Source organism: Anser cygnoides, chromosome 5, assembly GCF_040182565.1.
Source record: "Anser cygnoides isolate HZ-2024a breed goose chromosome 5, Taihu_goose_T2T_genome, whole genome shotgun sequence".
Classification (NCBI taxonomy): domain Eukaryota; kingdom Metazoa; phylum Chordata; class Aves; order Anseriformes; family Anatidae; genus Anser; species Anser cygnoides.
In genome coordinates, this window is record NC_089877.1 from 32912970 (window position 1) to 32928691 (window position 15722).

The 15722-nt window shown below is 40.8% G+C and overlaps 1 protein-coding gene across 18 annotated transcripts in view; it reads right to left on the minus strand.

Annotated features, from left to right (window-relative positions):
* Positions 1–15722, minus strand: part of MGA (MAX dimerization protein MGA) — a 66199-nt gene that overhangs the window by 30460 nt on the left and 20017 nt on the right. For 16 of the 18 annotated variants that reach the window (XR_010831775.1, XM_066997806.1, XM_066997805.1 and 13 more), the window contains 9 exons: positions 11842–11970; positions 10749–10847; positions 9188–9834; positions 8331–8688; positions 6947–7170; positions 5936–6076; positions 5392–5524; positions 2335–2849; positions 582–879 (listed from right to left, as the gene is read on the minus strand). Coding sequence is in view for 17 of the 18 variants with exons in the window: in XM_066997806.1 (XP_066853907.1) it covers positions 582–879; positions 2335–2849; positions 5392–5524; positions 5936–6076; positions 6947–7170; positions 8331–8688; positions 9188–9834; positions 10749–10847; positions 11842–11970 (2544 nt within the window). In the remaining variant the exon portion in view is untranslated. The remainder of the gene's footprint in view (positions 1–581; positions 880–2334; positions 2850–5391; positions 5525–5935; positions 6077–6946; positions 7171–8330; positions 8689–9187; positions 9835–10748; positions 10848–11841; positions 11971–15722) is intronic. The other 2 variants (XM_066997798.1, XM_066997804.1) reach the window with 2 other exon arrangements.

Below are 15722 nucleotides of genomic sequence, written 5' to 3' on the forward strand. Positions count from 1 at the left end.
TAAGTCCAACCCTGTTTAGCTTGTGAAATCCAATGAGATTACAGGTCAGTGTGGTTATTGGCTGCACACCTGTTCTTTTGCTAATCCAGATTTGGACCATCTTGTCTTTCACTGTGCTGCTTCATGCATCTTTGCTGGTCACATGAATTCCAATTGTAAGTGCGACATCAAAAAAACTAACAGTGAAGAACCACAGATTAGAGTGATCCTTTTACTTTAACCTTCATTTTAAGTTCAATCAATGTTTGATGAAAAGCAATTAAAAATCACAGTAAGAAAACTCAAAACAAAAATCCAAGTTTAGCACTGTCTGCATCCATTCTTCCTTGTCTCTTGAAAATACGCTCTAGTAGTATTAGTAAAATAACTGAAAGTCAACATTTGCAGTCTTATTCTGAAGTCAAAACAAAACTTTCTGCTTTAAAGAGGTTATTTATTGCAGAGGCAGTTTAGGTGGCAACTCAGCCAAAGGCAGCAGGCACTGTTGCAAAGAAATCAACAGCAATGCTGTACACTCGCTTTTTTTTTTTTTTTTTTTTAGCTTCACGCAATTCAAAATACAGTAATAAGTTCCAACCTACCTATCTGTCTCTGTGCTGGGACATGAGCTTTCAGAGTCGTCACAGTGGGGGTTGAAGTAGTGCTGGTGGAAGATGTAGTTTTGGGAGGTGATGCTGCGGGCACCTGGACTGATGGTGTCCCAGGAGCAGCTGCTTTAGCATTGGATGCTACCTTGGAGATCACAGTACTGAGGGTTGAGATATCAAGTACTGTGGGTCGCAGCCTGCCTGTGATATAAGCAGCTAGCCGATTGGCAGGATGTAATGCCCCCATCTGTCCCAAAAGCAGTTTGGCCTGAGGATACCTTTTATCATTAACCTGAAAAAAGTGGAAAAGGGAAATTTTGTGAAAAGAATGCTAATTCACTGCCTCTGGAGAGGCATTTCAATCCAGGGGACTTCCAAGTGTCCTTTTCAAAAAAAAACAAAAAAAACCCATTGCCATTCAGAATGGGAACTCCTCAATACCTCGCTGCCCAGGGGAAACTTCAAGCAACTCTATTACCTCTGTAATGCAGCTATCAGATACTCCTTGGACTCTCATAGAACCGTAGAGTCCAAAGGAACATGAGAAATCACTGAAACTAAGTACAGTGAAGCTAGCACATATTTTTCTTGTCCTTTACTTATGCTAAAGTCCTGAGTAAAAATGTTTTTCCAAATTCAAGGACAATTTTAGATAGAATTCTCCTACCTAATCAATACCTAGCTTTACAGAGGAAAGAATACTTATGTCACATACACTGGGACAAAACTCTAAAGTTTGCAAAAGCTCTGTCAGCTTTTTTTCCTTACCTGTACTGTCACTTGATACTGAAATTAAGGTATTATCAGTTGATTAACTTCATATCAGAGTTGTAGCTGTAACTGACTGCACAGGAAAGAAGAACCTGTTTTTTCCTGGATAGCAGGCTGTAAGCCTAGTTGTCAATGGGAAGTTTCACACTGATTTGGTTGGTATTGTTGCGTTTTACTTTCGGGTTGTTTGCTAATACCCTCTAAAAGCCAAAAATATTTAACACTCTGTAATGAAAAAGGTCCTTACTCTTTTTACTGATCAACTATCAAAAAAACAGGAAATCTCTCCCTAAGCTTCTCTTTTTTCTCATTTTCTGATTCATATGCCTCCAGTGAAAGTGGTGTTACCATAACCACAAAATATCTCTGAAAAAGAAAGACATCCTAGCCCTACAGCTCCTTCCACCAATTCATAACAGCAAGTTGGCAGCATGAAACTGCAGAGAAATGACTCACTTTCAATTTAGGATTATGAAGTCTCTTGATGACCAACATATCCTCAAAGATGACACAGGCTATTAGGGAAGAATAACAGTAACTGTAGCAAAAAGCAACTTAATGTTTACAGTTCCCTTTTAAAGTTTTGTCCCAGTGTACAAAATTCCTCTGAAAAATATTCTTTCTGTGGCTTCTAACAGCCACTCGTTTGGAATTATCTGTCAATGCACCTGCCGGGAGTTTTCCAAAGCTCCAAGAAGATCTTGAGAAAAATTCTGTACTTGGGCCACCAAGACCCAAAAGGCCTCCCTAAATCACCAAAGCTCAGACTCGCAATCAGATTTCTTGTTACTGTGTCAATCTTAAAAGGGACAAAGTTATGGAAAGGCAGAAACGCCTCTGGATACGAAGAAACCTTGTTTGGACAGGCTAAAGACTAGGTAGGCAAATTAAGGAGTGTTTTTTCTCCCCTTTAAGGGGTTCTAGGACACTGGATGAAACTGAATCTAATCTCCACAGTAAAGGCAGAGGGACCCACCTGAATCAAGCCTGAGGGGCTCATATTAGCTTTGCGTTTGTAGACAACCAGCATTCCTGCAGGAGAAACCCCTGCATAAAAAGGCAAGCCTTTGCCCCCATGCAACTTCTCCCGTGGCTTGTCCAATGTGTCTGCCCGCAAGAACTTTAGATTTTCTGTTTTTTTGCATGACGGCACTCCACTATCGGGAGTCTCCAAGACAGGTGTCTCAAGCTTTTCATCTTTGTCCTGGTAGGATGGCACTGAAATTTTCACTCTGGAGGAGTACACAGGAGGGTTGTTTTCATCCTGGGCCTTGTATTCCGAAGCCAATTCAATAATGAAGCTACCCACTTTGAGGCACTGCGGCATGTTACTGTTGATATGCTGTGACAAGATGGTCAAGATCTTATTGCAATCTTCCTCCCAGTTGCAGTCAGAGATAATCTCGATAAGTTTGGTTGGTCCACCAGGAGTGGTGTGATGAACATAGGAGGCAGAGTCCCCCTCACTATGGGAAGACCACCAGCTTTTCTCTGAGAAAGAATTGAAATAGGTTTCTGCAATACTATGGCATTTTAATCACCTGGATATTCAAACAGTTTTATTCTGCCCACCTCCACCCTTGTCTCAGATGCAGGGCAACAAAAAGAAGTGTTCAAAGCATCTCTTTCCAGATGAGAGCTTCACAACAAGCAAAAAATGCAAAACTAATGTAACTATTTCTCACAGTTCATTCCCTGCAGCCATACTAGGTTGTATCCCATTGCATCTCAGAAGCTAAACAAAGCTGGGTTGTTTCAGCATATGGATGTAACATCTCCAAGCAACACCAACATGCAGCAGAAAGCATTGCTGGTTATTCAAGAGATGGCACATTTCCGTTGGAGTCAGCAAAGGACGAGTGTCCCATAAGGGCATTAGGAGCAAACAAGCTGCCAGCAGAACTGTCTTTTGTGGAAGATGTGTAACAGAAGCATGACCTTTTGCTGTCATTAGAAATCCAATGTTACTTTTTCAAAACTGTAAGGATGTTGAGCCCTGTGTCCTGGACTTTTTCATTTTGACCTACCAATTCATCAGCATTTTCAACTAGTTGCATTATTTTTCCATTCCCAACCTTAAACACAGAGTGCTGTTGCATACATTAAACAGTGAAAAAATATCAGCTCAAAAAGGCAGCTATACTTCATTAGTGGATGACACAATGCCTCAAGTATATGCCTCATTTTAAGATTCGTAATGTGATTTGGGCTACTTCAGACCGAAAGAGAACACAGATGTCTAACCTACTTCTTTATGAACTACAAACTCAAACCCAGTATAAAAAAATCACAGAATCATTAAGGTTGGAAAAGCCCTCCAAGATCATCTGGTCCAACCATCCCCCTACCACCAATCACCCACTAAACCATGTCCCTAAGCGCCACGTCCAACCTTTACTTAAACACTCCCAGGGACGGTGACTCCACCACCTCCCTGGGCAACCCGTCCCAATGCCTGACTGCTCTTTCTGAGAAGAAATGTCTCCTCATTTCCAACCTGAACCTCCCCTGGCACAACTTGAGGCGATTCCCTCTAGTCCTACCGCTGGTTATCTGCGAGAAGAGGCCGACCCCCAGCTCCCCACACCTTCCTTTCAGGTAGCTGTACAGAGCAATAAGGTCTCCCCTGAGCCTCCTCTTCTCCAGACTAAACAGCCCCAGTTCCCTCAGCCGCTCCTCATAGGACTTGTGTTCCAGGCCCTTCACCAGCTTCGTAGCCCTTCACTGGAAACACTCCAGGGCCTCAATGTTCTTCTTGTAGTGAGGGGCCCAAAACTGAACACAGCGCTCAAGGTGGGGCCTCACCAGAGCAGAGTGCAGGGCGATGATCACCTCCTGGCCCTGCTGGCTACACTATTCCTGATACAAGCCAGGATGCCGTTGGCCTTCTTGGCCACCTGGGCACACTGCCGGCTCCTGTTCAGGCGAGCATCAATCAACGCCCCCAGATCCTCTTCCTCTGCACAGCTTTCTACCCACTCTGCCCCAAGCCTGTAGCACTGCATGGGGTTGTTGTGGCCAAAGTGCAGGACACAGCACTCAGCCTTGTTGAACCTCATCCCATTGGCCTCTGCCCATCGACCCATCCTGTCCAGGTCCCTCTGCAGGGCCTTCCTACCCTCTGGCAGATCAACACTTCCCCCCAACTTGGCGTCATCTGCAAACTTACTGAGGGTGCACTCAATTCCCTCACCCAAATCATCAATGAAGATATTAAAGAGGGTGGGCCCCAACACCGATCCCTGGGGAACACCACTTGAGACCAGACGCCAGCTGGATTCCACTCCGGTCACCACCACTCTCTGGGCCCTGCCGTCCAGCCAGTTTTTAACCCAGTAAAGAGTGTGCCTGTCCACGCCATGGGCTGCCAGCTTCTCCAGGAGAATACTGGGGGAGATCATGTCAAAGGCTTTGCTGAAGTCCAGGCAGACTACCTCAACAGCTTTATATGTATCATATTTAATGTACTGCAAAAATCCAACTCAACCCTTCAGCTTGAGCTAAAAAGAATTCAACACCCAGCAGCTCCAGATAAAGTACAGACACTTCTTTGTCCCATATAGTTCTAGGTGGAGAACACAAAGGTCCTGGCCTCACAACACCACTTAGGTATTTATTAATTAATTAATACCTTTCAGCAACTATAAAGTAATGTAGGTGGAGGGTGGACGGGACACAACATCCAACACCCTGTGGTCTCCATTCCTTCACAAGTACCTGATAACCATTCTCGACGACAAGTCTGCTATGTAATACTCTCTTACACTGCTAAACAAGCTACTGCAATACCGGTCATCTTAACCTCAGAACAACAGCAAGTAGTGGATATTTAGCCTGCTGTATCTCCCACATGACACACATACAACTGCTTAAGAAAACAGGAAACTACAAGCACATTGTAAGATTTTTATTGGCAACTGCTGCAGTAACTCCCCTGGGCAAATGAACTTTTGTTTCATCAATAACTAAGTTTTACTTTTTTAAAGCAAGGAACTACCAAGTGGTTGAATTATACTCAAGACTCAGCTCTTACCTCCGAATTTATCAGGGTCATTGTTTATCTCACAGGTTTCTTTCTTACAAGATTCCTTCTTAACAGACTCTTTCTTAGATAATTCTTTCTTCGAAGACTCCTTCTTAGAAGACTGAAGCTCTTGTTCATACATCTGTGGAAGGAAAGAAATGTAAGAAAAATTCTCATCTTGTGTATCCTCTTCCACAATAAAATCGCATCACAACATAAACTAGTTCATCTATCACCCAGAACCACAGAGCATACTCTACCTTTGACAGTAACACAACCTTCATCGTAGAACAGCTCTTTTAACAACGAGCATTTAAGCCTCGCATGATAATGCAAACGTGATAATGTGAATTTCAACAGACAAGACAATTTCTATCACGGTAACAAGACAAGTTTACCAGCACTGAGTGGTGATTTAGATTCTACAGCTCTATCACTGTCAAATAAAAGCCAGGTCTTCATGTCATGTAGGAGTTCCTGGGGAAAAATTCCTCACATTTCCCCAATCTCTGCCTGTTAAATGATACATGCTGGATACACTGTGACTTTTTACCGTTATAAAAGAACTTTGTGAATCCTTTTGGTCTTTGTGTTGCTTTTTTTCCTCTTTCCCAGGTTCATATACTCGGACCCTTGCGCAAGTCATCATACTTTCAAAATACAGGTAGACAGGATCCTTGTCCTCCTCTCGAATCTACCCAAGAAAAAGAAAGAAAACCTCTCCATTCTGGATGCAGAATGCTTCAATAGCAAATGTCAAAAGAAGGTTCTAGCATTTAAAGCGGATTCTGGTTTCTTAATATCACAGACCAGACTACATCATGCTCCCAAACTATATACTCTTTTATATGGGGGAAGAAAAACAGCAAAAAAAAAAATCCCATTTAGATGCTTTTCTAAACAGGGGAGAGTGTCTGAACTGCTACGCTTTGCTTAACTAATATACATTAAATAGCAACTCTGATATATTTGTTCTTTAAACATAACTAGACTCAACCCTAGTGCTATTCTTCCTCTACTGCTGTTGTTGTTTTTGTTAGATAAAGGTGAGGGGAGAGGCAAAAACAGTCTCCTACAATGCTCCTACAAAGCCACAAGCAAGAACAAGTAAGCCTCCACAACTACACTGAACCCTGTGTGTCTGTATCACAATTTTTTTCCCTCAATTAATTAATTAGACAGGCTACGTTATACAGCTAGTTACTTATACAAACATTACAGGACAAGCAATCATTTTCCCAGAATAGCATATATTAGAATTTCCCAAAATATTTCCCAGAATAGCATATATTACTGCATTTTAAAAAAATAAAATAGAGAGGTTATTAGCAAATCATTATCACCTTTTGCTACCTGTGTATTGCTACACTCAATTCCCAACAGAAGATTAATAGAATTGAAGACTTAAACACGGTCAATTCATCCTAACTCAACATACCTACCAGCAGCGGATCTTAAGCTTCCATCTCAATTTTATCTAAAACATACAGAAGTTTTTGGCAGTGTTTGTCTGAATTTTCAGTGTAAAAGAAAAAAATCCAACATATCTCTCTTCCCTTCTTACCACTGGGTTGGGTTTAGGAGTATACACTCTTCCTGTTTTCACTCCACTGGAAGATCTATGTTTGGTAGAAATCAAGACTTCTGGGCTGGGCAGTACTGCAGGTTTAACTGGTTCAATAACAGATGGTGTTGGGATGTAAATTGGTTCTGGATCTATTTCACCTTCTACTTTCACCCACAATGGACAATTCCTGATTGGCTTTTCTGGCTCTGAGTCACAGATAGCTAGAACAAAAAAGAAAAAAAAACATTTAAGTGAAAAATAACCCAACAGGGCAATAACAGAAATTTTAGTTTGAATCTAAGGCCTCACCATGTACCAATCACTAACTCACAATGCCAGAAAATCAGAGAATCACAGAATGGTTTGGGTTGGAAGGGACCTTAGAGATCACCCACTTCCAACCCCCTGCCATGGGCAGGGACACCTCCCACCAGACCAGGATGCTCAAAGCCCCATCCAGCCTGGCCTTGAATGCTCCCAGGGATGGGGCATGCACAGCATCTCCGGGCAACCTGTTCCACTGCCTCACCACCCTCTGAGTAAAGAGCTTCTTCCTTATACCCAAATTAAATCTACCTTCTCAGTTTAAAGCTGTCATCCCTTGTGCTATCACTACTGGAGTTTTTTCCTGTCTCAAATTCTAGCCAAAAGCAACAGGGATTTGTCCACAAATAAGAGGAAATGAAAATTAAAATGATTCTAAAGTAATCACTGTTTCTCAGGAGGACTGTGATAGCAGATAAGGAAACACACTAAAAAATAGGTGATCCTCGCTGACAGCAAATGATTAAAAAAGACTAACATCCAAAAAACATACTTTATAACACAGCTCTACAAAACAATTTATTTACTCCAGTGCTAAAATAATTACTAGAAAGAAACTGAAAATGTACCTTGTCAGTTTTTATCACTTTTCTGAGCATACCTTAGGCCAGATCTAAAACTAATGCAAATTACTGTATTTCCACTGAAGTCAGTGAATTTTGCTGCTGTATACAGGAATCAAAAATACGGCGCTATAGATGCTCACTTGGTAAGAGGGAGAGAAAGAGCGCTACGACAGTGAAGATTATCAACAGCTATAGTAGCAGCTATCTCATATCCTTAGTCTCTGAAGATGTTTGGAGAGTTGAGCAAAAGTTTAAATTATTAAAAAGAAGCTAGCTATCTGAACAAGACAAACTCCTCAGTAGTGCCAAAAAGATTGTAATAATAAAGGGAAAAGGTGTGATTTCCTGCTTGTCTGTTATACCAAAACAGGTGTTGCAGAGGTCTCAGAGCTTGCTCCCATTCCTGCATTTACTATGACCTAAATAAATTCCATGACAAGACAGGTAATTTCAGCAAAGCAAAGAAATTGCTTTTGCCCAGCAACACTCACTGTATTCCACTTTTTTTCTCCTCTTCTTATCTTTCTGCTTCACCTCATCTTCTTCTCCATCACCCTCTTCTGCTGCATCTTCATCCTCTTGATGTTCTTCTTGTGTTCCATAAAACACAAGACTTCCACGCACAGCCTTTTTCAGTATTTTCTTATGTTTTGATCCCCCCTTCACCAGCAACACTTTTCTCTTCAAGCAAGTGCACCCAAACATACAGTCTGGCCTGCGGCAATGGGTAGGCTGACGTTTTTCCAGTGCTAGACTGGCACATATACAACCCAGTCGGCAGAAATCGTTATTGCAAGGAGGTGCACGTCGTCTAATTATTTTATGGATAGGTTTGTTTTTGAGAGAAGCCTAAAAAAGTTTTAGACAGTTAGTATACACTTGAAATTTTAGAAAGATGAAATCAAGCATACGCAAAATTGCTATTTGAAGTTCATTTAGAATAAGCCCTACAACTATATGGTTTATCTAAGAAAATTTGTTATCTATACGGAAAAAATAGAATGGGGGGGGAGTTGAGTTAGTCTTATTGAAAAAAAGCGACAAACAGTAAGGAAGTGCAGTTACTGAATAGCAATCGTACTAACCAGAAATTTTTATGGGGAAATTTTGAGGTAATTAACAACTAATGATTCGTTTCAATATGCTATTAATACAATTAGTATTTTCACATACTGTTAAGGCAACAATTCTCAGCTTTCAACGAAAAGGTCACAAGACAAAAGGAACATCATGCTTTAACCCGCCTCTTACCAGCTTCAGTCTTACTTTCTGCATCTATAGGCAGCTTCATTAAGTGCAAAGCATTGGAAAAGCAACAGTACAGAAAGGAACGAAACTAAGGATCTACCTGAGCTGTAAGCAGGGTTGCCAGAGAAATGTCTGCTCGTTCTTCTGTAATGTAGGTCCGTGGTTTGCCATCCCAGAGAGCACAGTCCTCCAAGTCCATTAATTTCACTTGAGATTTAGACAAACCTGGCGGACGAGCTCCTTGTTGTTGTTGCGGTGCTTGGCGAAGACTTATCTGTTTTGGTAGTATGTTTTCATCCAGAGCTGGCACCAGGAAACTATCTGCTTGGTTAGACAAACTGCTATTTGAGAGAGACTTAGCACCCTTTTCCCCTGATGCTGAAAGGTTCTGTTTCTGCTTGGCAGAAAAAGGTGAAGGCAGTATGGGCTTGTAGGATGACTTTCCTCTGTTTGAAGATGTCTGTCTGTTTTGAGTCTTTGCCTTCCTAGAGGTAGATGACATAGAAACAGGCTTGAATGTGTAAGATGTGGATGGAATTATGGTGGATTGCTTCTTTAAAACACTGTCTAGTGTTCGCACATAGCTGGTGCTCTTGGTGGGAAGCTGATACACCACAGGAGAAGTGGGCGTGCTAGAAGAGAATCCCATACTTGTTTCCATCAGCTTTCCTTCGTTTTCCAGGTACTCATCCAGCTTGTCACTACAGAATGCTGAGCGATTCTTCAAGGAACCTTCTGAACTGCCACCTGAATGAACCAAGACCAGATTAACTACCTCATAGGAAAGCACACTGACAAATCTTACAGCAATTAAACGAGATAGAACAAGTAAATACCTCTTTAAAAATGTATACAGTTCCTTTAAGAGTACAACACACAAAAACCAAATATTACCCACTCTGAAACACAGCCAGCTGCGTGAACAACTGTTTTTGTAGAGATTCTGTACGTGCATGTGTTCACAGAAAGAGTCACTCTTCAACATGCAGTGCTTCTATGCAACTTACTCTGTTTGTCCTAAACATCTAGCCTACCTGGTAACACCAGAATCAACATGGAATACCCCAAAACAATATTGTATTAAAGTACAGAGAGTACAACAGAAGTATTTTATCTGAATTCCCAGAAGGAACTGGTAAATTGCCAAATACCCGTTTCTCCCTAAGACAGGGCAAAGTAATCCAATCTGTAAGAAATATTTACTCTAACTGAAGTTAAAAAAACACCAATATAAATGAAGGTTACTTTACGTCATCAAGGTCCCCAAGGCAATGGAGTTCTGAAATTACCATACTTCCCCAAATAAAACCAAAACTGATGAACAAAAGCAAAACTATTACAGCTTTGATCTTCACTCAAACCTCTGTAAAACAGAATATGGTTTTGTTTTGTGGGGTTTTGTTTGCTTTTTTTTTTTTTTAAATCATACTCAGTTAGTTTCAATTTTCCCTTCATAAGCATCTATTTTTGGCTGCTCACAGATGTAGTACCAATAAATTCTTCATTCACAACAGTTTCAAAAATATAAATATGAATCTCTCATTAAGATACACATGATAATCAAATTGAAACCTCTATCCAAGGTCAAGAAAGGGGCCACACATTGTAAATATATGCACTGATCTCACTGATTATTTCTTTTTTTCTTTTTGTATTTCTACCTTCATTTCTAGAAGCACCATGAAGTTTCCCTCGCCAGCCTTTGATCTTTGTGAAATCATTTGTCTTTCCTGTTCTGGAAACAAAAGGAAATCCAGTATCTGGAAAAGAAGAAAACCAGCCTCAGCGTTTAAATCAAGACTGATTGTAATAAGTGTCTTAATAAACTCTGCTTATTCCTTTTCAGAGATAGATAAAACAGTAATAAATCAGAAAGGCAGAATAATGCTTTTGTTTGTTTTTACGAAGTAATTAACAAAGCCAAGCTACTTGTACAGATCTGTCATAACTATGCATTTTTCTATCCCATACAAAAGATATCTTCTCCAGTATTTTCAATTTTATTCCCCTTCCCTTATCAATGATATAAGCAGTATATAAGCAGTCGCTTTCAAAATACAAATGGACAAATTAGCTATTTACCAGGCTTAAAACAGGACATGTAAGTTTCGAGCTCAGGGGGAAAGATATTTGAGTCTCTCTCTCCCCCCAGTTCAGAAATAACTAACAGGACCTGCAGAAACTTCATTCAGTGCTTGCTGTTATGTCTGATTAATCACAGTATCAGTTAGTGGTAGACACAGAGAATAATCACAAAGGTAAACAGTGGCAGCTGTCAAATTATTGATCAGCTTTGGGTGTTAAATTGTCACCTAGAAATACTAACAGGGTTCATTGTGGCTGTATATTGCTAGTCTAGAAATAATGGCACTTGACACTGAGCTGAGAATAGAGTCTGCCTCTTTTGCAGCGAAAGCAGTTCTGAGATTCAAGGCCTGCCTCTCACCAGCTCCAAAAACAGTACAGGGAGAAAGGACAGTAGAGTACAGTAATCAGAAAGAGACGCTGGAAATAACCATGCCTGTACTTTGTCCAACAAACAAGCTTATTGTTACGAACAGTTATCTACCAACAGTATTAGACTTAAAGTTGCATTATAATGAGAAATGCATTTGTTTGGATACTAAGTTTTTGTTGTTTTTTGTTTTTAAAGCACAATTTGACAACACTTTTGTAATAAATGATCATCATTAAATATAAAACTAGATGCTTTTTAAAGGATTTTGGTTATGGTTTTCTTAGCATTTTACCCACCTGGAGAATTGGGGTTTGTTCCTGGATAGCTCCACAAAGAGTAATTTGAGTAGGAAAGAGGAAGTTGCACACCCAGGTATTTCAAGTCAATGCTCATTGTTGGGTCCACAGAATTCAACTTCAATCCCACTGCAGGAGGCAATTATTAAGGTGAATGCAACAAGATACTGGGGGGGGGGAGGGTTGAAGAAGTGAAGATGCTTATTAAAATGGTATATTAAGTTATATACTGGTTTCTAGCATTCACCCATGTTTTAAGAGACCCAGAAAGACCATTAGTGACTCTAGCTCTTACTTATAAAGGATTTGCAGCAGGTATGGATTAAAGAGTATTTTACAGAGATGGAAATCAAGAAAAAAAATTGAATGACTTGATATTTTCTTGATTGCTACTTAAGTTTCTGCAGAAATTTAGCAACCAGAATAACAACATTCTATTCATTTCCAAAATAAAAGTGTTTTTTTTTTTGTTTGCCTTTAGAAAGTTAGCACCATTTACAGCCTTGCAGGCTGGAATTACTCCCTGAACGAAACCAGTTGACTATTGGAGCTATTTTTGTGCAAAAGCACATGCCACACACCACACACAGTTCAGTTTCAACCAGCAATAAGAGGCGAGAGTAAACCACATTTTACTTTTGAATAAGTGGGTGGGGAGTGAGATGATGATATAAACAAAGTCATATTCAGTATTCAGCTCTCTCAGGACCTCAGTAGCCTTTTTTTTCCCCCCACACTATCCTTACATCCTTACAGATCAGCTTGAAATTAGGTAGCCTGTCTTCTCAGCACTTTGCAATATATCACCTTTTTTATTGGGGGGGAGGAAGCATGGGGAAAGTGAAACTAAACAGTCTTGTTGATTAGCACCACAAACACTTAATTGCCTGTTGATATCTTCCTTCATCGACTCCCCCAGAATGGTTAAATTGAAAGACTTGACTTCGCCACAAAAGGTATCTTTATGAATCGGTATGGATACAGAAACACTGGGCACTGAGAGGAAGAGGGAACTAGCTAGTGAAATTTGCCTTAGCACCTTTTTCAGAGAATTATTACATGGTGAATTCAAGAAGTGACTGCTGTCAATCAAATTCAACTCAGTCTGGAGTGAAGAATATTTATTTTGATTTTCAGCTAGAGAAACTTACAGATGTTGCTTCTGTTGCCAACAAGTCTAAAATTATTGTGTTAAATACACACATTTTGAAATTAAAAAATGTATGACTTGACAGCGCTTAAGACACACAAAGTGTATCTGCTGAAACCTTGTGTTTGAGCACATTTATGCTCGTAAGTGGCAACACAGTCACCTGATTATTGGCAGCCTGCAAACAATCAACATGGAACAAGTCTCAGATGTGGCAGTTAAAAATGAGCATCTTTATCAAAGACAGTCTAGTGAGATGCACAAATCTACATAGCAAAAGAGAGCAGCAAGTCAATCTAGCGTTTTGTATAAAAACATGTCAACTGCCAAATGTCAAGATGGCATCTATTTCTATTCAGAGTGAATTTAAAATAAAAAGGGAAGAGTACACAGTTTATGTTTCTTGACATTTCATTTGAATTATTCTGTCACCTTCAACAAGAGGCCTACGTTTGTTTAACACTCAAACAAAAATAAAAGCATTACCCATACACAAAATGGATTATTTCTGTTTAGGGTCATCAAATAAAAAAAACCCACACACACAAAGCAGAGAATGACTCCAACATGAAACACATCATGGAGTGAACACAGACAGCCTGAAGAGATTAAATGGTAACTGTAAGTATATGTCCGTATGGACAACACCGAACATGACAGGTGAACTATCATTTTTATCAATTTCAAATCATCCCCAGAGTACTGCTAAGTTCCAGCTGCTGTAGTCAAATAGTAGCAAATTAAGAACCTCCTCCTTAATAATTGTCTCCTCTCTTCATCAGTGGCAGCTGCTAACTCTGAAACATGATGCCAGACAACAGTGCCTTTGATTTTCAGGAACGTGCTAGGGGTTTCAAATTAGCTCAGAGAGAAGAGGCACCCCATGGAGTGGCAGTACTCCAGCAGAGGCTTTCCTCCTAACATGCTACAGTTGCCTTCCCATCTTTCAAAAGCATCTTCTTCCTGCAGTCCCAATGCCTGGCAAGATCTTTAGGACCACCTCTTCCAATGCATGCTGCAATCCATCACGTATCTTAATGCTAGTCTCCACGGGAAGTATTGATGGTTTCCCAGCAAACCTGGAGTACCTCTTTTTTCTCTATTTGATGACTAAGTTCATCAGTTCCATTTTCAGCAAATACCTCCATAATCTCTCCTCATGCAACGTCTCCAGATTCTCCAGCTAGGTCACTAATTCTACGAACAACTGCAGGAATTCTGCTCACTAGTTCTATGAACAACATTATACTAATGTAACTTTGAATTCCTTGGTAATAAATCAGAGTTTTAACTGCTCCTGTCCCTCTTTACCCCATTCTTCTAGCTGCAACAGATATCCTCAATTACCATTGCCTTAACTTCGCAACTCAACAGCAGTTGTTGGGTTCAGAAAAAACTCCAACATATCCATGAATAAGCTTAAGCATACTTAAGCTTCTCAGCAACATTATCCAACACCAAAAGCAGACAATGTCAAAATCGCTACTTCCATTTCCCATACCACAGGTGAGTGTAAGAAAGCCAGGAAGCTTCCACCATATGGCTGAAAGCACATTCAGAAGCATGGAGTTTGCATCTTCCAGAGAGAGGGGAGCCATGGCTCTTTGCCTTTTTTGTAGTAGATCACATGGAGGCCAAGAAATTTCAAAGAACAAGTAACAAGATCAAGAAGGCTAATCTGGCTACACCAAGCTCCAGGATGCTGACTTAGAATCAGTTTGCCTGGGAAAATACACTGTACTTCAGTTAGGCTGAGAGAGTTGGGTTTGTTTAGTCTAGAGAGCAAAAGGTTCCAGGCAGACCTTATAGTGGCCTTCCAGTGCTTAAAGGGGGCCTCCAGGAAACATGGGGAGGGGCTCTATCAGGGAGCGTAGTGACAGGACAAGGGACAGTGGCTTTGAACTAACAGAGGTGAGATTTAGACTGGATGTTAGGAAGAAGTTCTTCACTATGAGGGTGGTGAGGCACTGGCACAGGTTGCCCAGAGAAGCTGTGAGTGCCCCATCCCTGGAAGTGTTCGAGGCCAGGCTGGATGGGGCTTTGAGCATCCTGGTCTGGTGGGAGGTGTCCCTGCCCGTGGCAGGGGGTTGGAAGTGGGTGATCTTTAAGGTCCCTTCCAACCCAACCCATTCTGTGACTCTATGATCTTGTTTCATTCACACTACATCCAGGGCAGACCTCTAAGAGCTCTCTACTACTCTTCTTGACTGCTTTGTAAAGGTAGAAGAAGGGACTCAACACTAGCAAGAAGCAAAGGCACCCCCCGTAAACAATTGCAAAAATTGACGCGTTTGATGTCACCATACACATGTGCATGAACCATTTGAGACAATCCATGGTTCTTCAGAGTAGAAATTCTGTTAGAACCCAAAATACATAGCATCATAGTCAATATCAGTATTTGGAGTCACAATTCCTACAGCACTACAATTATACGTGAGAAATTCAGGACCAGAACCTCCAGAGCACGAGGTACATGCTGCTTCAGTTTGGATCCGTTTCTTCATCAGCTGCTCTGATCACAGGATCACAGAATCACAGAATTGTCTAGGTTGGAACAGACCTCCAAGACCATCTAGTCCAACCTCAGCCCTAACACTAACAAGTCCTACACTAAACCGTATCACTAAGGGCTACATCTAAACGTCTTTTAAAGACCTCCAGGGATGGTGACTCAACCACCTCCCTGGGCAGCCCATTCCAATGCCTAACAACCCTTTCAGTAAAGGTG